Source organism: Perognathus longimembris, chromosome 5, assembly GCF_023159225.1.
Source record: "Perognathus longimembris pacificus isolate PPM17 chromosome 5, ASM2315922v1, whole genome shotgun sequence".
Classification (NCBI taxonomy): domain Eukaryota; kingdom Metazoa; phylum Chordata; class Mammalia; order Rodentia; family Heteromyidae; genus Perognathus; species Perognathus longimembris.
In genome coordinates this window covers 67058098-67081772 of record NC_063165.1, presented here as the reverse complement: position 1 = coordinate 67081772, position 23675 = coordinate 67058098, and the positions used below count along the sequence as shown (strand labels likewise).

The following is a 23675-nucleotide window of genomic DNA, read 5'->3' as shown; positions in this document are numbered from 1 at the left end:
TCAAGGCTAGAGCTCTACCACTTTGAGCTACAGCGCCACTTCTGGCTTTTTCTGTTTATGAGGTACTGAGGAATTGAACCCAGGGCTTCATGCATGCTAGGCAAGCACTCTACCACTAAGCCACATTCCCAGCCCAGTCACTGGAAATTGGTTTCAAAGGAACTAGTTTATGAGAATTTTCCATCTCTCAGGCGTCAGGTGGTCCTGACCTAGGGATCATCTATAAGTTTGTGACTTATAGAAGTGCACAAAATGCCCTAAGGAAGAAAGAAGAGGCACTACAGCTAAGAAAGGGACAGATTATGGTGCCGGTCCACAGCCATTGGGCAAAAATACCCTTTCACAGCCCTCCTCCTCCCCCAAACACACCTAAGATACTCATAACTCATATTGCATTATACCTGCCAAGGGCTAGCTCTTCCTGTAGGTCAATAGACGCAGACAATTCTTGCCCAAAGGTATCCACTGAATGGCAGAGCTGGTGGCTGCGCTGGAAAGATTGGCTCCTGTATCTGTGCTTTTGATCACTACTCTCTCCTGTTTCCTAGCAATTACTCGGGGTGGATTTCAGGCCAGCGCCTCAGAGTGTGGTGGTAGTGGCTGAGTGAACAAGGAAGAGTTTAAAAAATATTTATTTATTTTTATTAAGTAGTTTGGCAAAGGGATCTCAATTCCAGAAGTCAAGTTATGAGTACAATGCATTTTGATCATTGTTGTCCTTTCCATTTTTCTCCCTCATTTCTCCATTCTATCTCTGCCCTCAAGTTACATAGTCCAGTTTTATATAGTGTACATTGAATATAATAACCATATTTTCTCACCTTTCCTCTCTCTATTTGTAAAGAGATTATTTTAACTTTGCAAATCACTAGGTAGCCCCAAATGTGGCTTTCTGTCCTCTGTTTTATGCCTTAGATTATTTCTGGAGCATATATAGCCTCATATTAAATTGATCTGGTAGGTGCTATCGAGAGATTTTGGTTTATTACTGTAAGTGGGGGATTGAACCCAAGGTTTCAAGTTTGCTAAGCAAGTACTTTGCCATTTGAGTAATGCTCCAAGCCCTTTCCTATTGATGTGTGTGTGTGTGTGTGTGTGTGTGTGTGTGTGTCTGTCTGTCTGTCTGTCTGTCTATCTGTCTGTCTTTGGGATAGGATACCTATTCTCAGCTTGACTTTGAACTCATGATTCTCCTGCTTCTATCACCTGAGTAACTGGGATTATAGATATGTGCCACCATGTCTATCAAAATTAAATTTTAACCCCCCCCCAAAGCAGAACAGTAGAGCTTGTGAAGGATAGATCACAATGACTTATTTATATGGATCAAATGATGATAGTAATAACAGTTTCTCAGAACCAGAACTGTGGAACACAAGGCCAGATGTTTAATGATTATTTCTCACTCCTCTGTCCTAACTCTTTCCCTGTTTAAGTCAGAACCTCATATCTGTATCTGAAGTGCTTTCTTGCTAAGGGATGCCAGTGTCAGTAATAAATATTTCTCTGATCTTCATAAAAAAATTAAATTTTAAATAAATGTTTACTTAAGCATTTTCTTCTATAAAAATTTCCAATGTTTTGGGCACTATTTCTACTTAAATTTGTCTAATTGTTTTATTTATTCATTTATATATTTTAGAAAATCAAACTCATGCTGAAGCAGTCACACTACCACTGAGCTACATTCTGGCCCTGTTGGATCAACTTCTTTTTTCTTTTTTTCTTAGTCAACAAATATTTTATTTTTTTAGCCAACAACCATTTATTTCTCACACTTTTGGAAACTGAAAAGTCCAAGATCAGGGCAGTGGCAGATTTGTATCTGCTGAGCCCTATTCTTGGTTTTCAGACAATTGTCTTCTTGCTCTATCTTTATCTATCTATTTGTTTGTCTGTCTGTTTGTCCACCCATTTATTGATTTACATATTTATTTTTGTGACAGTACTGGGGATTGAACTCAAGGCTTGAGCACTGTCCCTGTACATACACACACACACACACACACACACACACACACACACACATTCACACACACATACACTCACACACCATAGTTATGTATATTAAGGAAGTGATTTCAAACTTAAAGAAATTAAATTTTTCCCTTTTATACTTTGTTTTTTATTGTAAAGGTGATGTACAGAGGGGTTACAGTTACATAAGTAAGGTAACAAGTATATTTCTTTTTCAACAGTGTTATCCCCCCCCTCGTTTTCTCCCACTTTCCTTCCCCGCCCCAACTCCCTTCCCCTCAAAGTTGCAAACATTTTAAAGTTGGATACTCTTATCATTTTGTTCTTTTTAAAAAGATAATTTGAAGTTTTTGTTCTGAACACAGGGTCTGGGCTGTCCCTTAACTTTTTCTCTCAAGTCTCTAACTGTACCATGGAGCAGTACTTCTACTTCTTGATTTCTGGTGGTTAATTGGAGAAAAGAATCCCACAGACCTTTGTGATGAGGCTGTCTTTGAACCTCAGTCCTCAAATCTCAGTCTCTTGAATAGCTAGGATTGCATGCATAAACCACCAGTACCAGCTAGTGCTTTTTAAGGAGTAGTTTATCTGATTTCCCACTGAAGTAATCTTGGATATATAGTTGCGGGCCAGCTTTGTCAAAGTGAAATAACCAGTGTGTTGTACTTCCAGGAGATAGAATTTTAGCCCTTAACACAATAACTTTGTTTTCATTAGTTTGTATTTTCCTAAGTTGGGCAAATGTAAAATTTATGACTTTCTTTTGGAACTGTGAGCTTGGGAGAGCTGGGCTTTGGCTTGATTTTTAGTCTTTAAATGAGAAGACTTAAGTTCATAGACTCCACACCCCTGTGTTTTAGTTGCAGACTTGGATATGTCTCTTTTTATTCCTGCTATCTTACACATATCAATGCAGTGTTTCTCTAATGTGCTAACAGCTTCCCTCTCACTGCTTACTTATTAATTAAAGCACAAGCCTCTGGGGAATATGAGATATTAGTGTACAGTGTCTGGCTAGCTGCCTGTTGCACTGTGTTAAACAGAAAACCCTGTGTAAGCATTTGGGAGAGATTGTGAATGCATAGTCTTCTTTCTAATTTTAGCTGATCTGTTTTGCACATGCTGATGGACAAAGTAAGTAGTAGAATGTCTTATGATATGACAGCTTCTCTAGGTGGTTGCTTATTGGGCCCACCTTTTGCAAAGTTAGTGGTTATACCAGCCATGCCTTCTGGGGTTTGAAGACCAGCTTACTGACATGAGAGGTGAAATGAGAGATGGCCTCTTTCATGAGATGGCCAAGATGAGAGTTGGCCTCTTTCATCTTGGTTGGATGGTCAAATGATGGCACTGACCCACTCTTGAGAAGGAAATATATATATATTGAACTCTGGGCCTAGGTATTGTCCCTGAGCTCTTCAGCTCAAGTTGTGTACTCTACCACTTGAGCCGCAGCACCACTTTGGAGAAGAAAATGTATTATTTTGCTCAGTTCTTTGGTTTTCACTTTTGTTTACAAGGGACTGTTTTGTGAAGAGCCTGGCTTTTGTTTTTAAGGAAAAGAATAATTGTTTTACTTTTTTGTAAAAGTAGAGAGCAACATGTAATGAATCGTCAGCATCTTCAGAGCAGCTTCAGTAACTCATTAACTGCTGGCTAGGTCATTCTGCAGTTTTGTTCCATCAGTCTCCCTAAACCAAACTCTTCACTCCCCCTCTTTTCCTCCTTCTTCCTTTCCCTTTCCTATGGTAACACAAAATTCAAGTGACATCCTTCTCACCTGTGAATACTTCATGTGCATTTGTAACTATAGTATCTTCTTTTTTCATTTAACATTAAGTATTATGCTGGAAGTTGTTTAATTTTAAAACAACCATACTTAAAGGAAGATACTCTTAGGAGAGGAACAGAAAGGGCCAATGCCTATGTGCATCTGATGATACAAAAATAGTATTTGTCAAAATGAACTCCAGAAAATGAAATCAAGAGGGTTTTTTGTTTGTTTTCTCTTTATTCTATTTGTTCTTTTATTTGTCTTTGGGAGTATAAGGGGAGGCACAGAAATGGAGGGACAAAGGGTGAACAAATTCAGTAATGGTACTCACTGGACACTGTGTTGAACTATATAACTTGTAGGTAGGAATGGGAGGGAAAAACTGGGAGAGAGTAAGGGAAGGGGTGACATTGTCCAAAAAGAACTGTATTCTTTATGTGACTTATGTAAACTGTATATCACTTTTATAATAACAATAACAAATAACAACAAGCATTGCTGTGGGCAAATGTCATAATAGTTAATGTACATATTTGAAAATATAACTAGGAACATTTAGGGGATATAAGTGGTGTTAGGAGAGTTGGGGAGAATGGAAAGGTGTGATATCAAGATGCATTGTAGTTACAAATTGACACATTGAACTGAAATTCTTTTGTGCAACTATTTAAGGATAACATTTTCCTATAGTGATAAATATGACTTTTCTGAGTCCCCATGCTTTCCTTTTTGTAAGCTCTTGATTTGTTGGACAAGGTGGATCATTGTCCTAAGATTGTTCTAAATAAAGGATGTTTACTTGAGGTATTGCTTAACTTGTGTTTCTTATGTGTTAGATCTTGAGGCCTGATTAATGTGAATTGATCACAGCAATGGCTGAGTTTGAGAAATATAAGACCTATTGCATGTGTGTGTGTGTGCATGTGTGCATGCTAGTATGAACTCAGGTCTTCCCACTCTTGGTGGGATTTTTCACTCAAGGCTGGTTCTCTACCACTTGAGCCATGCCTCTACTCTTGGCTTTTTGCTAGGTAGTTAGAGACAAGAATCTCAAGGCTTGGCCTGCACTGGCATTTAACTGAGATCCTCATGTCTCGGCCTCTTGAATAACTAGGACTAAAGATATAAGTCACTGGCACACTGCAAGTCCTCACCTCTGAAATGAGAGATAGTGTGATCAGGTGTACACAGACCGGGCCTGCTGATGATCAAGGCATTAAGCATGGCATAGCTGAGTTTAAACAACAATACGTAAATCCAGCTGTGTAGCCCAGGAGCTAGCATAGAGGAAGAAATAACACCTCGGTTAGGAAGCTTTTCTAAGTATCTTCTAAGTGAACAGTGGTTCTCAAGCAATTATTTGATTGCTACATGAAGTATTAAGGAAGACAAGGGAAAACAAAGAAATTCACACAGAAAGAGGTTTGGGGAGGGGACAAATGAGCCTAGACCATATTCCTGGACTTTCTTGTGTCCATCCTCATTACCTTTATTAAAATTTATCCTCCTGGTTTTGTGACAAAGTGGTGGCACAGAAGAGCAGTCACATTATCAGTTCAGCTGACTTGTTGCCAGGAAGGTACTCTACCACTTGAGCGGTGTTTACTGATCTTTTTTGCTCTTTAGTTATTTTTCATGTAGGGTCTTTAGCTTTTGCCTAGGTAATCTAGGCCTGCTATCCTCCAAACTATGGCTTTCTGCATGTTTGGGATCAGGCATTTAGCACAATGCTTGGGTTATTTGTTGATAGGGACTTGCCAACATTTTTTGCCCAAGTTGGCTTCAAAGCATGATCTTCTTGATCTCTGCCACATTGGTAGGTAGGATTCGAGGTAGGAGCCATGATGCTCCGTCTTCAAGCAGCTGTTTTCCATCCTCTGTTTTAGAGACTGTTAGATAAGCTGATATGAAACCACAACTTGTAAAAAATGACACCTGCAGCATCAAGCTGTGCATAGATGAATACATGAATGCTAAAGCACAAAGTACACACTTGTGAAAAGATTCATTCCCAGTTTGCAGAGACTGTTGAGTCTGGGTCGAGCAGTAATTGCTGGCGTGGGCTGCAATGTTGGTTCATGTTTGGGGTCGAAGCCTTACCCCAAGTCCTAGACTCACTGTCTTCTCTTTTGGCAACATGGACTTTTGATGAGTGCTGCGCACATGTGTTCTCAAACAGCACTGCACTACTCCAGAAGGGAGTAGACTTTTCCAGCTGTTTGACCCTGGACCTCTGTGCCTCAGTTTCTTCTTCTGTCAAGTAAGATAAAAATAATGATCATCGTCACCTCATGGGGTTGGGTTAATTAAACAAAATAACACATATAAAGTGTATGAGGAAATATCCTTGATACCCAATAACAGTTTATGCAAGCATGTGGAATAGTGCCTGACATTTTAAAGTAGTATGTGGAATGAATGTGTAAATGTTAGCCATTTTTCAAAGAAAGGGCACTGTTATTACCTGCTTCTTTGTACTGTAAAGATATATACCAGCCTAGTTTCCAGGTGATAGAATTAATTAGGTCAAGAGTAAATCAGCTTCTTAGCACTGAAGCAAAGTGAAACTATTTATATGTGTATAAGTTGGTTGTTTATGTACAGGTTGTGAGTCCTCAGACATCTACTTAGGGAAACTAAGGGCCATTAGCACTATTTGAGGACCTCTTTAGTATTCTTTAGCATTAATTATAGATATGTACATTCTTGAAGGCAAAATTCCCCAAGGGGCTCTGCGTGAAGCACACACTCTGTAATAGACAAGTAGGCCAGACAGACTTTCTGCAAGTCAGGGATATTCACCAGACTTCAGCTAGAAGCAGTTGCTTAGAACATGTGTGTTGAAGAGGTTATGTGGAGCTGCGTTTAGGATGTTCTAAGCCCCTATCACATTGGATGGTAATTCTTCAAACTTGTCATGGACTCTAGACCATAGGCACTAACTTGGATTTCCATGAGAAAGAAGAGCCAAGGAGAGACACCGTCTTTATCTGCTAAGCACTGCAGGCAGGTACACTGCAGGTGTGTGGGCCAGATGCCAGCCAAAAGTTTGAGGAAGTAGAAGACAGTGCTATGAGCTAAGTGATGGCCCAGATGGCAGGTTCTCTGGACATCCGGAGGAGGATGTGGCTTAGAAGCCAAGCAAATGTAAGTGTTATCAAAACACCTACAGTGATGGCTATGCAGAGAGGACAGGAGTCACAGTTTGGCCTGTTGATGAGCTGCCTGAGATCTAGCAGGTGATATATGGCTACATTTTTGCTTTTGCTGTCAGTAGCCCAGACCAGAGTCCAAGCTGCTGCTGGAGTGCATGGGTTTGTGCCTTGTTAGCTGGGTGGCAATGTGCTCATCAGGACCACTTTAATTTGGAAGATCTAAATAGCACTTCTCTGCCAGTTTGTTCTCCTAAATGACAAATGTGGCATGTACTTCCTAGGGTCACTGTATTAATGAGGTAGCAGGTATTGGCACTGTTAGGTGGCTTAACATGGAGGGGGGGGCATTCAGAATAAAGCTCTAACCATGCCTACATCTATCAGCAAAGGTGATATCTTTAGTAGGTGTCTTAGATTTCCTTTGCTATTCTGGACATTGCAGTGCATATCCTACAAAAATAAAAAAATTGAGGAAAGGAGCAGAGTTGGGAGGGAGAATGGGAGAGAATGCTGAAAGAGTTGATCAAGATTCATTGCATTCATATACTACTTTGTTGAATGGCAACTCCTTTGTACAACTACTTAAAGATAATAATTTTTTTTAAATGTGTAGCTCACACCACTCTAATGTGTCTCCTTCTTCCCAAGCTCAGGAGTCTTAGGACACAGCAATGAAGAAACACTAGCATTGGTAGTCTCTGTGAGTGCACCATTTTTGAGAGAGTCTCTCTTGTCCTCCCAGGAGCATGGAGGGGAGATGTTGCTAAGGGCTCTGCTCCTTCCTCCCTAACTCAGCTCTACTGTACTTTGAAATGGCTGTGGTAACCCAGTTTGAACACTGTTTAGCAGATTCTGTGAGGATGGGCCTCTTGTCTGTTTAGCTAATGGAAGTTTATTGTCATCCACCATTTTTAGGTGTGTGTGTGTGTGTGTGTGTGTGTGTGTGTGTGTGTGTGTGTGTGTGTCTATGAGCCAGTTCTGAGGCTTGAACTTAGGGCCTTGTGCTCTTGCTTAGCTTTTTCTCTCAACCCACTTGAGCCACAGTTCCACTTCCAATTTTTTGTTGGTTACTTGGAGATAAGAGTCTCACAGACTCTTCTACCTGGGTTGGCTTTAAACCTAGCTCCTCAGATCTAAGCCTCCTCAATAGCTACAACTAGCAGGCATGAGCCACGGATGTTCAGCACCATGCTTTGTCTTTGTTCATAGGAAGAGTCCTATCCTGCTGTCATGTAAGGCATATTGAGCAGGGCCTGGTATGTGAACATTGTGAATCCATTGAGACCTGGCTGTTAATGCTATTTGCCTTTTTTGGCTTTGTTGTTTTCATCTGTGAATTGGAGATATGAGTAAGTCTTGTACTCACCATTTACGATTATCAGTGTGTATGAAAATGTAAGTCAGCTTTTGTCTTTGTATTTCAGCCTCAGCAGAATGGGATCTCTCCGCGTATGTTCAAGGCCTTTGTCAGCAAGAGCCACCCAGAATTTTCTTCCAACAGACAGCAAGATGCTCAGGAGTTTTTCTTACACTTGGTGAATCTTGTAGAAGTAAGTCTTCAAAAGGTTCAGAGGGCCAGAAAGAAATGTGTCAGTTCATTGGCACTGTCCATTGTAGCTTGACCCCATCCCCCCACCCCCTTTCCCTTTTCACTTCAGTTTTTCATTGGACCTCTTGGTGGATTTCTATTCTTGGCTCACTGGAAGTGGCCACCCCTCAGGCTCTGGGTTCCAGATATGGATGGTTCTTTTTGTGTGGCTCTTGGTGTTTGTTGTAGGACTTTTTGACTCCCTAAGAGTCACTCATAGTAACCTCAATGTGGTGATAAGATTTTGCTTACAGTAGAGTCCTATTAAATGCTGTAATTTTTAAAAAGCCGCTGAGAATTCCTGAATAAAGTTTGCCTCCAATCTCTTTTTTAAAAAAGTCCTTAAGCCAGGGCTGGTGGTGCACGCCTGCAATCCTAGCTACTCAAGAGGCTAAGATCTGAAGATCATAGCTTGAAGCCAGCAGCCAGTGCAGGCAAGAAATGTCTGAGAGACTCTTATCTCCAATAAACCATCAGAAAACTGGAAGTGGCATTTCACTCAAGTGGTAGAGTGCTTGCCTTGAGCAAAAGAGCGCAGGGATAGTGCCCAGGCTCTGAGTTCAAGCCCCATGACCCCCCACCCCCCAAGAAAAAAACACAACCTTTATTTTTTTTTCTAATTATAAGTGTTGTGGAAATGTAGAAGAAAACTGACAGGAGAAAATTACACCCCCCACCCACCCACCCTGCCGTAGTAGTAACTCCTGGTATTAACATTTTGACATCAGATTCTCAAGTCATTTCCCAGGTGTCTCGTATAAATTCTCTACCTATGCTTTGTAAGCAGTATTTTCCTGTAACTTGATGTGAACATGTGGTTACATATCCTACTTAAAAAAATGTAAACTTAAGATCTTGTGCTTTTGCTTGGACTTTTTGTTCAAGCCTGGCACTATACCATTCGAGTCCTACTTCCCATTTCCAGCCTTTTGCTGGTTAACTGAAGATAAGAGTTGCCTGCTGGGGTTGGGTTAGAACTTGGATCATCAGATTTTAGCCTCCTGGGTAGCAATGATTACAGCATGAGCCACTGACACCCAGCTTACACATCACATATTTTAATATAACAATATTTCTTTTTGATTTGGATATAGTTTTCATGAATACATTTATATTTTTCCTGGACAATGCTTTTTTTCTTCTTTTCTTTCTGACCCTAGAGCTTGAATTCAGAGCCTGGAAACTGCTCTTGAGATTTTTGTTTTGCTCAAGGCTAGTATTCTACCATTTGAACTATAGCTGTACTTCTGGATTTCTGGTGCTTAATCGGAGATGAATCTCATGGATTTTGTTGCCCAGCCTGGCTTTAAACCATGATCCTTAGATCTTCCTGAATAGCCAGGATTGTAGGCATGAGCCACCAGTGCTCTGCCCCAGCACTTTTTTTCTGCTTTCTTTTTTATTTTATCCCCTTTTCCTTCTAATTTAAACTATGTCAGCCCTTCTCTCATGAGTTTTTGGTGGCATTGGGATTTGAACTCAGGGCTTTGTGCCTGTTAAGTGCTCTACCACTTGAACCATACTCTCCAGTGCCTCTTGCTTTTTCCTTGCTTTTAATAGCTGTTAATGTTACTTCAGAGGTGAATTAGAACTTATTTAACCAACTCCCCATTTTCAGATAAATTCCAGTGTTTTGCTAATTAAGGTACTCTGGTGAGCTTTCATACCTATAGGTAATATTTGGCAAAGCTTGATCTTCATACCAGAGTTATAGTTGATGTTATGTTAATTTTAACTCATGGTTTAATATTGCTAAATTTGCTAACCGGATATAATCCATTGTTTAGAGGAACCGCATTGGTTCAGAAAACCCAAGTGATGTGTTTCGATTTTTGGTGGAAGAACGAATTCAGTGCTGTCAGACCCGGAAAGTCCGCTACACGGAGAGGGTGGACTACTTGATGCAGTTGCCTGTGGCCTTGGAGGCAGCAACCAACAAGGGTAATAGATCGTAATGGCCTACAGAATCTCCTTTGGTCTTTTCCCGAGCCCCCATGTAGCTCTCTTCTGAGAGGCTTTATGGAGGTGTCATCGTTGGAGCCTATCTTAATGCCTCTATTTGGCCCACTGGTTGGATAGGAATGAATGTAGTTTGTGGGCAAATTGTGGGTGAATTGAATGTATCTTGTAGGTAAATTGAGGTAGTCAAGAGAAAGGGCCTGGCTATAGTTCTAAAGGGAAACAACCCACACCCTCTAACCTTTATTGCAAACTTGTATACTAGGTTACAGTTTTGAAACTATCAAGAGCTACATGAAAATCATGTAAACTTAAAACTATAAGAATTATCACTTTCCAATTACCATAATAAATTGAGATGTATAATGTTATATAATGTTATGTAATATTACTGTACCTTTGTGCAAAGCTGCGGTTTGACAGTCTCTTAGGATTCTTTAATATCCACAATTATCCATTGTTCCAGAAAGTCTGAGGGAAATGATCAGAGCAGTAATTTGTATGCTGGACATTCAAGCAGAGGTCATTATATAGTGTGACTTTAGCATTGGGTATTTAAGGTAGCTTCCATGGTAGATAAATTGTGGCAGGCCACTTTGAAGAACATGACCACGAGGAGAGTCTCTGGACTTTGGAAGGAGAAGGCAGACATATGGCACTCATACCAGCTTCCAGGATCTCAAAGGACGGTTTCCTTCTTCTATCATTCTGATTTAGTTCTTCCCTGGCAGAATACATAACTGTTTTTGTTTGTTTGTTGTTGTTGTTGCCAGTCCTAGGGCTTGAGCTCATGGCCTGGGTGCTGTCACTGACATTTTTGCTCAAGGATAGTGCTCTACCATTTGAGCTACAACCCCACTCCTGGCTTTTTTAATCAAAGTCTCACAGACTATCCTGCCTGGGCTAGCTTCCAACCATGATCCTTAGATCTTAGCCCCCTGAGTGGCTAGGATTATAGTTGTGAGCCACTGGTGCCTGGCTGGTATTTTTATTTTGTAGTACTGATACTTGAACTCAGAGCCTCCTGCTTTCATGGGGCCCTCAGAGTTTTCTGCCTGGGCTGGTTCTGAACCAGGACTCTCAGATCTCAACTTCCCAAGTAGCTATGATCATAGGCTATCACCAGAGCACAGTATGACTTTAGTGCAGAAAAACACACAAATGACTCTTACATTTCTTATCTCTGTAAATTGTTCATTTAAGAAAATCAATACCTCCTTTGATGACCACTTTTCCTTGTTTCTGTAGAGCTCAATTCATTATGGTAATTGGAAAGTGATGACTCTTGTAGTTTTAAGTTGACATGATTTTCATCTATAAGCTCATGAAGTTTTTATTTATTTTATTTTACTTATTTTTTTGCCAGTCCTAGGCCTTGGACTCAGGGCCTGAGCACTGTCCCTGGCTTTTTGCTCAAGGCTAGCACTCTGCCACTTGAGCCACAGTGCCACTTCTGGCCATTTTCTATGTATGTGGTGATGGGGAATCGAACCCAGGGCTTCATGTATACAAGGCAAGCAGTCTTGCCACTAGGCCATATTCCCAGCTCCTCATGTAGCTTTTAATAGTTTTAAAACTCTTAGCCTGTATGCAAGGTTGCAGAAAGGGTTGGAAAGTGTCATTTGGTTCTCGTGGAACCAGTGCCAGTAGTGTTCTCTTGCCTACCTCAGTGCTACTGATTTACTGGTTCTTCTCAGGCTCTCAGCCCAAATAACAGAAAGATTCTCAGAAGATTCCTAAGTTTGGGAGTGAAATTGCAAAGAGAAAAAAATGTACATGCTGTAGGAATCTATATATGTATTTAATGAGATTGAGGCAAAGGAACAATTTTAAGGGGAGAATGAGGAGAATTGCACAAGTGTTTAGAGAATAAACAATCTTTGGCCACATGGGTCAGAAAGAAGGGTTACATGGTGTAAGGATATATGGGTGTCTTCACAGAAATGAGTACTGGTAATGTTATGGTGGCCTTTGTGCAAGACTGAGCTTTGACAGTCTCTTGTGACCATTCTTATTATCACACATAGGCTTCAGGTGTCCTGCAAGCTTTATTTAATTTTTGTGGTTTGTTCACAAAGGTGACTCTGTTTAGATTAAAAACTTTTGCAGTTTCATGATATTCTCTAACTCACTACTTATAACTTATGGGTAATAACTTCTTGTGTGTGTGTCTGCTGATACTGGGCTTTGAATTAAGGTTCTTGAGCTTTTGTTTGGCTTTTTGACTCAAGGCTGATGCTTTACAACTTGAGCCATAGCTCTATGCCTGGCTTTTTGCTGGTAAATTGGAGAAAAGAGTCTCACAGATTTGTCTGCTGAGGCTAGCTTTGAATTGTGATCCTCAGCTCTCAGCCTCCTGAGTAGCTAGGATTACAGGTGTAAGCCACCAGCTCCTGGATTATAATGATTTTAAAAAGGAGATCTTCTTGTATCACCTTCCTGTGGTTGTACCTACACTTTCTCTGTATCTTATCTGAGTATATTGGAAGCCGGGTATACTGGTATTAGAACTAGGAAATTGGAAGCGAATACCAAAATCGAGAGACACAGGCTAAAAAAAGACAAACAACTACAAAAGTAATACTTGCAAAACTGTTTGGTGTAAATGAACTGAACAACTCATGGGGAGGGGAAGGGAAAGGGGGAGGGGGGGAGGGGGGAATGAGGGACAAGGTAACAAACAGTACAAGAAATGTATCCAGTGCCTCTCTGTAACCTCTCTGTAATTCAGTTTGATAATATATATATATATATATATACATACATATATAAAAGAACTTAAAAAAGGAGAATATTTGTAATTTAATCTTTGGAAGTTTATGTGTAACACCTAATATTAACTCTTAGATATAAATACAAAGTGATTGTGGCCTATGGAATGAGGTGTGTGTGTGTGTGTGTGTGTGTGTGTGTGTGTGTGTGTGCGTGTGCGTGCCAGTTTGGGGGCTTGAACTCATGGCTTGGGCCACTCTACCATTTGAGCCACAGCTGTACTTATGGCTTTTTTGGTGGTTAGTTGGACATAAGAGTCTCATGGACTTCCCTGCGCAAGCTGGCTTTGAACCCTGATACTCAGATCTCAGCCTCCTGAGTAGCTAGAATTGCAGGCCTGCCCTCAGCTGGGTGTGATTTTTGAAAGTGGTTCAGAGGTGTTTTGGGCAAATATATAAGTGAATAAATGTGCTTAAAAACATATGTATATATATCATATATTTTATATGTATATATACATACATAGGTATGCATATATTTATATAAAAATATATATGCATATATATGTATGTACATGTGTGTGTGTGCGTGTGTGTGTGTGTGTGTGTGTGTGTGTATTTAGTAACATAAGAGAACTGACCAGAAAGGCTCCTGAGAAATACCTCTGTAAAATTTTTACTCCATTTAGTTTCTAGTAGCAGACCTATTGGCTTGTAGGAAGTTCATAGAACTTTGATTTTTTTTTGTCCCACTAGCATTAAATCATTTCAGTAGCGATCTTTCTTTCAGTGAGGCCTTCCAGCATGGTTGCTCTGATATCTCAGGCATTGGTAACATCAACAAGAAGCTGTCTCAACAGTGCTGCTTGTATCATAGATGGCCCTGGGTCTGGTCGTTGTGGTAATTCTTTATGGGTTTCTGCTCCTTTCTCTTGGTCATTTTATTTTAGCACAGCTTGAAGTTAATGGTGTTTTTAAAATTATTTTGTGTATCTGATCATCAGCAAAATTTGATCTCTTGACTCAACTGACTATCCATCTCTGGCCTTATCAGTAGGGGAACACAGTAGTATTGATTCGTTTTAAGTCTAGCTTTGTTGAAGGTTGGCCGATTTTGATCTTGGGCCTCAGTTTCTTCAGTTAAGGTGGTGAAGGGCCTGTGAAAAAGGTGTGATCTCTGAGATCCTTAGGGAAAATTATCCAAAGAGACTCTTTGTCATTTCAAGAAGAGGAATTTAAAGTCATTCATTTTCTCTTTTACTCAGATGAACTAATTGCCTACGAATTAACAAGAAGGGAAGCAGAAGCCAATAGAAGACCCCTTCCTGAGTTGGTGCGTGCCAAAATACCATTCAGTGCTTGCCTTCAAGCCTTTTCTGAGCCAGAAAATGTTGACGATTTCTGGAGCAGTGCCCTCCAAGCCAAGTCTGCGGGTGTAAAGTGAGTGTGTGCAGTGTGGTAGTGGGTCTCGGGGGACCTTAAGAGAGGGTGCCTAATTGTTCTTTTTTTGGGGGGGGATAGATACTCATAAATTATATCTATAGATTATACCTATTCCTAAATAGCCAAAATTATTATTAATGAAGAAATTATAAAAGTGCTATGTCAAGCTTCAGTAGTTAAACTCTATTATCATTTTATTTCTACATCTAGGATTAGGATTAGAAATTGATTATGTGCCCCTTGCTTGGCAAGTAGGAATCTCGGGAATCTCAAGTGAGCGTAAAGACTGCTGAGTGCTGGGCACCATTGGCGCACGCCTATAATCCTAGCTATTTAGGATGTTGATATTTGAGGATAACAGTTTGAAGCTAGCCTGGGAAGAAAAGTCCATGAGACTCTTTATTCTTAATTAACCAGCAAAAAGTCAGAAATGGAGCTGTGGTTCAAGTGATAGAGCATCATCCAATGAGCAAAAATACTAGGGCATAGTGAGTAACCTGTCTCTGAGTTCAAGACCAGTAGACACAAAACAAAACAAAAAAACAACAAAATATTTGGTAAGCATTGTGCAGATGAGCTGGTTGTAGCTCACTCAAGAGATTGGCATAAAGCAAGGGGGAAGTTCGTAAGTTTGGCTTTGAGAATTTCGCTTCTTTTGAATTTTGCTTCTTTTAGATGTTCTTTGGCTCTTTAAGACAAAGATTCTGGTCAGAGCAGCTTCTTCCTATGTTTGCTACGACCTCAAGTAGCAATCAGGCCTAAGACAGTGATTCTGCAGAGCCTATTGCTCAGGATCCTTATTTGTTATAGATTAGAGGCTTCGTAAGTAAAAATTGGAAAGCAACCAGTTGCCAGGGCCTCACACTGTAATCTTAGCTACTCAGGACGCTGCGATCTGAGGATCATGATTCAAAGCCAGCCTGGGCAGGAAAATCTGTGAGATTCTTATCTCTAGTTAACCACCCAAATGCCACAAGTGGAGTTGTAGCTCAAGTGGTAGAGCACTAGCCTTGAACAAAAAAGCTCAAGGTCAGTGCCCAAGTCCCGAGTTCAAGCTGTAAGAGCTGGTGGTATGGCTTCATGATAGAGTACTTGCCTAACATGGCTAACTCCCTAATATTGCAAACAAACAAAAACCCTATAAAAAGCCATATTTTCTTAAAATAAGTTATCAAAAACTTCATATTCAAATGAGGATGAACAATTCTCACGAATTCAATGAGGATTAATTCACTTACAAGCTGTCATCCTTGCTATACAGACTGCCAGTTGTGGTGTATGGGTGTCTGTGTGTGTTGTGTATGTGTGTGTGGGGGACGGTCTCCCTGTAAATAATAGTTGGTAAATTGACCAGGCTCAATGTCAGAGCTACATATCATTGCACTTCAAAGCCAGCTTTGGGTAGTTAGAAATCTGTATGCTATACTGACCTTGATAGTAAGGTGATGATACCTCAAACAGTTACCCTTTTCTCTTGTGCTTATTTTGATTCTGTGTGGGAGGCACAAAGTGATTGTTGGTTCTGGAAGCCTAGAAAGCCCCAGATCTCAGGTATAAGTTAGAGTAGAATGTTTGTTTCCCTAACTCCTGCCACCCCTCCTGCTCTCTTCTCATCAGAGACCTGGTGTCTTAGGGTGCCTGGGGTAGCCCTTTCTCCGAGCCTGTCTCTCCCTATCTGTGTTCTGCCAGGCAGACCATTCTCAACACTTGGAAAAGGCCCATCTTTAAATGGAGTCAGATGACACTGGCTTTCCGTAGATGGATTCTCTAAGCCCTCAATAGAGGTCAGGAGACCCCGATTCTTATCGCGTCTCCATTTCCCGGCTTCACTTCTGTCCTTGGCAAAGTCACCACCAGTGTGCTTTCATCTGTCACAAGGAGTTGCTGCCCCAATTTCTCTTCAAATTCTACAAAACATTCAGTTGCAGGAAGGGCTAACGAAACTACCTAGAATCATTGAGAAGAAGTTTCTTTAACAGTAGATAGTAAATGTATTTTTCCATTTTCTCTGTATAAAAATGCTCTCTTCTACATGCTTTTTACATATATGAAAGGAATTAGTATTACATTATTGTGATTCTTAATAATTGAATAAAATGGTCCTCGTGGGAAAGGAAAAAAGTTACAAGTAATAGAAACATCTGCAACTTATTGTACACTTAGTATTCCCATCAATGACCATATTTAATCATCCTAAATGATTTAGTGAGGTAGGTACAATTGTCCTGTTTTACAGATTAGGCAGCAGTAGAATAAGAAGTAATTGGTCAGTGAGTAGCAGACTTATAATTCATTAAAGTGTGGTTGAGTTCTGGGATTGAAGTCTTAATCCTGGATTTATGTAGGATGTTCGTATTTCTTTCTAGGCTCACTTATTTGCATATCATTTATAGATAGAACATGATGTTCTATTGTGTTTCAAGTACTCACATGGCCAAACCACTTAGTAGAAGCCTAAAAATTCTTTATTTTTAATTTATTTTCAGCAGTATAGCTTGTGACTCAGCCTATATTTTATTATTTTGAGTCTTCAAACTTTCCTTTTGTAAATCCCAAGCCTGTACGGCCAGAAACAGGCAAAAATGTACTGTGTATCTTAGTGTTGAGCATAGTAGCAAGGCCTATAGTCTCATCACTGGGGAGGCTGAGATAGGAGGACTAGGAATTCAAGGTTAGCCTGGGATCTTAGAGAGTTCCAGGCTTTCAATACAGTGATAATCTTAATAATTTTAGTGGGAGGAACAGCTTGTAGTTTTTCTTACTATGCCTTCATGGTCCATTTACCTTAGTTATAATCACTCATCAACTGACATTTAAAGTAATTTTAATAGATTACCAATTAATAACACAATAGCATTACCAGGAACTATTCTGAGCACATTATATGTCATAACTCTTTTAATTCCTGTAGCAACTTTTGGAAGTACATTTTGTGTCCATTTAAACCTCTCTGGATGATTGACATTCTGATAGCTTTTATTAAAAATGTGAAGTCTTCCAAGAAAAAATGTAATCTTAAGAGTTAATTTTAGGAAGAGAAGAACATGTAAGGCATAATTTATGAATTTGCTTGATTTAATCACGAATTTGATGTCATCAAACTGTGCTAAATGAATGCAAAATTATACACACACATGTGCAGTTACTGTATGTGTGATTCAACTTAAACTTATTACTCTGTAAGCGGTTTCATAGTAGGAACTATCTGGCCTGACTTCGTGTGCTGGTAAGTTTGTAGTTAACCTTCAACAAGCTGTGTGTTAAATTACTCTCTCATTTTCCCATGCTCTGAAACCTCACCCAGATACCACCATCTAGAGTAGCTCCTGAATCACATTTTCCAAACCATTGATTTACCAGTCACTTTTGGTTGTTTTCACTCTTATGTATTTTCCAGATTTTTAGTTAATATAAAAAGAGAAGATCAAAAAAATAATACTTTCTTGTTAGTTGAACATATCATAACACCAGATAGAGTTTGTCGGATTTTGAAAAAATAGGGGACTTGCCTCATTTAAGTAAGAATGATGTTTGATGCTAGTGGTTCACTCCTGTAATCTCTGGAGGCTGAAATCTGAGGATTGTGGTTCAAAGTGAGCTCATTCAGAAATCTCTGAGACTCATCTCCAATGAACCAGCAAAAAGCCAACAGTGGAGGTGTGGCTCAAGTAGTAGAGAGCCAGCCTTGAACAAAAATGCTCAAGGACAGTGCTCAGTCCCTGAGTCCAAGCCCCAGTGCCTGCACCAAATAATAATAGTAATATTAATACTACTAACAATAAATGATGTTTATTTCTGATTTTCAGAAGATTCATGTAAGAATTGTCAAAATATAAATTTCTGGAGAGAGCCAGGATAATAATAGTATGAGAATGCCCTTACTTTCTAAAACAGCTCCTGTATGTTACTGTTCATATCCTTCTATCATGCTTGTGGATAATTTGAGATACAGAGAGGTTCTATAATTTGTCTAGGTTAAAGCACAGGTCAACATCAGACAGATAAAAGTGTCTAATTACTCATGGATTGACCAAATCCATGCTCATTTATTAGGCTTATATAATACTTTCTAGTGTGCCAGGTGTTTTACATCATTTTATGAATATTTCACAGTCTAGGAAGTAGCCAATACTAGTAAATTGATTTTTAGATGCAAAAACAGAGACTCAAAAATTTGAGACAACGGTTGCTCAGATTTAGAGAGGCTTATCTAGACAAATTTCTCTGACTCTGTCCCTATGCTATGGCTTTTCTTTTACACTAGGGGGCACCAGTACATTGGCATTTGCTTTGTGAATGCTGGCAGGATACATTGCAAATGGAAGGCATGTTCAGATTCAAAGAGTGTGGGCTGGGTGCTGATGGTTCATTCCTGCAATCTTACTCACTCACAAGGCTGAGATCTGAGAATGGAGATTGGGAGCCAGCCTGGGCAGACAGATCCTCAAGATTCTTATCTCTACTTAGCCAGGAAAAAGCTGAAATGGAGGCAAGGCTCAAATGGTACAGCCCTAGCCATAAGCCAAAACAAACAAAAAAGCTAAGCTAAAAGGTGAGGTCTTGAGTCGAAGCCTTAGTGAAAAGTGAGGTTTAGAAGAGGAACTTCCAAAATCTTTTATTTAGAAGTTACCTGTAGTGTGTGTCTGGCTCATTGTCTTTATTTTCATGTATCTCATGTTCACATTGATAATCAAATAGAAATGTTTGTTTAAACAAATTGATAAATGTGGAAGAAGTGAGCTGGAACCGGGGTATCTTATTTTGTACAAATTAAATAGTCTATGCCTAAAGCCCAGGCAATTCAGACTTTCTGAAAGTTAGAAAAAACATAAGATATTGCATGTAATTATCAATTTGAAGAGTGAAGGCTAAGATTGAGATAGTCCAGATAATTGCCCAGTAATATAGCCTCTCCTAGGGTCCGTATGACCATGGATTTAGGTATACCAATAATTAATGAGGGTCAACTTCAACCCAAGTTCTACTACCCCCCCCCCCCCAAATACCAACTCTGCCTTTCCATCATGAGTGATTCTCGGTGTGGAGGTGAGGTGTTTCCCACTCATTCTCGGGCTTTATAGACACACAGTACACATGCCTATCAACCCCTACAAATGTATGTGCTACAGTTCAGCAAAAGCTTTGAATGAACAGACGATTGAAAGGCACCTTTAGGAATATGAAATGTGACAACTAAGAATTTTGAAATGGGCCTCAAATCAATCCAAACCATCTCCTACATTCAACAAGTTCTTCTGGCAGGGTGGAATAGGTAGTGGCGAATGAGTGTGTACACACGTGTGACTTGTGTGTTCCTCTTCTTGGCCTAGTCACTGGGATTGACCAGGCTTGTTTTGCTTCATAAATTGTATTCACCTTTCTTTTTGCCTTGTTTGATTGATATAATCCCCTTGTGTTTCCCAGAACATCTCGCTTTGCCTCATTCCCTGAATACTTGGTAGTGCAGATAAAGAAGTTCACTTTTGGTCTTGACTGGGTTCCCAAAAAATTTGGTAGGTATCTTTTGCATGCTTTTGCTTAAAACATTAGATTACACACACACACACACAGACACACACACACACACAGACACACACACACACAGAGCATGTGAAAGAGCCCATGTAGCTGGCTGCCACAAACAGTTCCATTTCATTTTTTCCCCCCATTATTCTCACCTTTCTCCCTTGACTCAGAGAAAGCGGTAAGCACTGAGTAAGAAAAACCACATTACCTGTCAGGTAATGGGTTCTGGAATGAATGAATTCTACAGTGGAAACAAAAGCCTCTCACCTTATCAAATAACTAGCATTTGCCAAATGTTACTGCAAATACCAGATCCCTAGGATCTTGATTGAACGCAGGTGTGGACCTGGCAGATCCAGGGGTGGGCCTGAGGTTCTTAAGCTCCTTCCTGTTCCCCACTGCTACAGGGGCTGCTTGCCCAAAGATCACACCGAGTAGCAGCTAATGACATTCACTTAAAGCATATGCATATCAATAATCAAATAGAAACAACTAGACTAACCTGTCAAAAGAGATATTTGATTTTGGCTGCACTAGGCTTTCTTCTTGTGAATGTTAAAGGTTTATGACTATCTTAGAGGCTTATTTTCCAGACAAATGCATTTTTTAAAAAAGCAACAAAACATTTTCCCCATGACTGTGACTGAAATGCTACAGAAAGCCATACAGATTGACCTCCAGTTTCTCAAGCAGGTACTTCTGATAATTTGCCAGTCTCTTACAACTTACATGTTTTTTTGACTTAAGGAAACAAAACAGCACAAGCCTTCCAGGAAATCATGCACTGGTGCGAGGGGACAGGTAACAGGAATGTAAGCTCAGCTAGAGGGATTTCCCAGGAACATTGGCACTCTTGGGCACCCAATACCTGCCCGGGCAGTTGTTGCTTTCTGACGTTGAAGCTCCTCACTTTTCCTGGGGAAGTTTTGTGAGCAGAGGGTCTGAGGGTGGGCTAGTGAACATCTAGATTCTCTGCTGGGTGCTGAGAGAGAGAAATGGACTTGTTCTGATTGCTTTGCACTATGTTGGAAACAAGGTTTTTTTTTTATCCTAGAATTTCTATAAAGGAACAAAAAAAATTGAACCAGATCTTATGAATTTACTGAGTTTAACGGAGTCTGAAGCTGAGTGTGAAGTTTTAATACATTTGAATTTTGTTCTTTAAGGAACAATTATATTGATTTTATTGATTACACTTACATTTGGTTTTGTTGTCTCCTGATATTTAAAAGAACTTTAGCTCTGTTCTTTGGGTTGTTCAAAATATGATTCACACGCCTGACATCATACATGGTTTTGGGGTCGGCATGTTCAGGTTGTGTTCACTAGCCCCAAAGTCACCCTTCACTTAACCATTTGAATCCATTTTGAATACCTATCTTATCTGAGTATGTGCAGTCCTAAATCTTGCCATGCTGGTAGGCTGATCAACTTTGTATTTGTATGAGTAAACACTGAAGTAAGATTTGTTTCCAGAAAAAAAAAGAAGTGCTCTAAGGATTAACACACTTGAAATTCAATGAATTTCTTGAAAACTTTCTTCTTTATTCCCTTAGAATGATCACAATAACTATCATGATCTGAGAAAGTATAGACTAAGAGTTACACACTCAAATATCAAACAAGAATAGATAATGATGGAGATGGCAGGAGTAGGCTGGCTCCAAGAAACTCAGCGCCCTTCGCTGGTTGCCCATCGCTCATGTCTGTACCACCACTCAGGAGGCTGTGCTCTGAGGATCAAGGGTTGCAGCTGGCTTGGGCAGACAAATCTGGGGGACTCTTACGTCTAAGTAGCCAGCAGAAAGCTAGATTAGGAGATTTGGCTTAAGTGGTAGAGAGCCAACCTTGAGCAAGATAGACATAAATTAGAAAAAGCATTTCTCTATTGAAAGAATCAGATAGCACAGCTCCGATGCTCATGGTTATAGAGACACTAGGACTTAGTGGGGTACCCTGGCCCAGAGTAGAAGCTGACGGCCAGACAATTATTACCAGATAAGAATATGCTACAGCATTATGTTTTTCTAAATTGGAAACTGCAATGAAAGAAAATAAATCTGATTTAGATGTGGGAACACATTGTCAACATTTTTAAAACATCAGAATGTGTTTGGGCCACAGGCTTTACGAGTTTGTTCTTGCTCGTTATGAAACCCTGCCACCATCTGTCCTTCCTCAGGTTCCCCATTCCTCATTCATCAGTCTTGATGAATCTGCTGGCTTGTGATCTATCTGCTAAAAGCCTTCCTTAGCTCTGCCTAGACACAGACATGTAGAGCTAGCTGTGCTTCTTTCATAGGGAGGTGATTATGGATCGTTGGGGAGCACATTGGAGATCACCTTTTCCCATTTTGCAGATGTTTCTATTGATATGCCAGACCTACTTGATATCAACCATCTCCGAGCCAGGGGGCTACAGCCAGGAGAGGAGGAACTTCCAGACATTAGTCCCCCCATCGTCATTCCTGAGGACTCAAAAGGTACCATCTCCTGTCAGGACAGTGTTCTCTACCCGCCCCCTCCTCCGGAGAAGTCACTTTCTTCCACTCCTTAACCAAGGGCTCCCTGCGCTGCAACCCATTATAGACACACATGGTGCTGAGGGCCTGTGGGCTCAGGCTATAATCCTCGCTACTTAGGGGGCTGAGTTCTGAGGATCATGACTCAAAGTCAGCCTGGGCAGGAAAGTCTGTGAGGCTATTATCTCCAGTTAACCAGAAAAATGCCTCAAGTGGAGCTGTGGCTCAAATTATAGAGCACTAGACTTGAACTAAAAGCTAAAGGAGAGCACCCAGGTTCTACATTCAAGCCTTAGCCATAATAAAAATACAGTATGAATCATGAAAGACACAGACCCATCATGAGGGGACGACTGGACAGTTTTTAGCTGATACTGCCTCTGCATTTGATTCCCTCTCTGCCTCTACTTCTCCCAGAGGGGAAGGAAGGAATGTGTTTGCTTTCAGTCTGGAAGAGGAGTGTGTTTTCAGTAGGCTGATACTCTTGCTTGAACGACTCTCTTATCTGAATATATGCAGTTCTAAATCTTTTGTTTTTAATTATTTTTTTATTCACTTCTTTATTGTCAAAGTGATGTTCATAGGGGTTACAGTTTCTTATGTAAGGCAGTATGCTCCTTCCTTCCTTCCTTCCTTCCTTCCTTCCTTCCTTCCTTCCTTCCTTCCTTCCTTCCTTCCTTCCTTCCTTCCTTCCTTCCTTCCTTCCTTTCTTTCTTTCTTTCTTTCTTTCTTTCTTTCTTTCTTTCTTTCTTCCTTCCTTCCTTCCTTCCTTCGTTCCTTCCTTCCTTTCTACCAGTCCTGGGCCTTGGACTCAGGGCCAGAGCACTGTCCCTGGCTTCTTTTTGCTCAAGGCTAGCACTCTGCCACTTGAGCCACAGCGCCACTTCTGGCCTTTTTCTATATATGTGGTGCTTGGGAATCGAACCCAGGGCTTCATGTATATGAGGCAAGCACTCTTGCCACTAAGCCATATTCCCAGCCCCAGTTCTAAATCTTGACATTCTATGAGGCTGATAGATT

At 40.3% G+C, this 23675-nt stretch overlaps 1 protein-coding gene across 1 annotated transcript in view; it reads left to right on the top strand.

The window, feature by feature from the left end:
• Usp13 (ubiquitin specific peptidase 13) overlaps positions 1–23675 on the top strand; it is a 126051-nt gene that overhangs the window by 75480 nt on the left and 26896 nt on the right. The window contains 5 exon segments of the mRNA XM_048347066.1: positions 8331–8456; positions 10282–10435; positions 14430–14604; positions 20032–20120; positions 22494–22616. Of these exon segments, the coding sequence (XP_048203023.1) occupies positions 8331–8456; positions 10282–10435; positions 14430–14604; positions 20032–20120; positions 22494–22616 (667 nt within the window).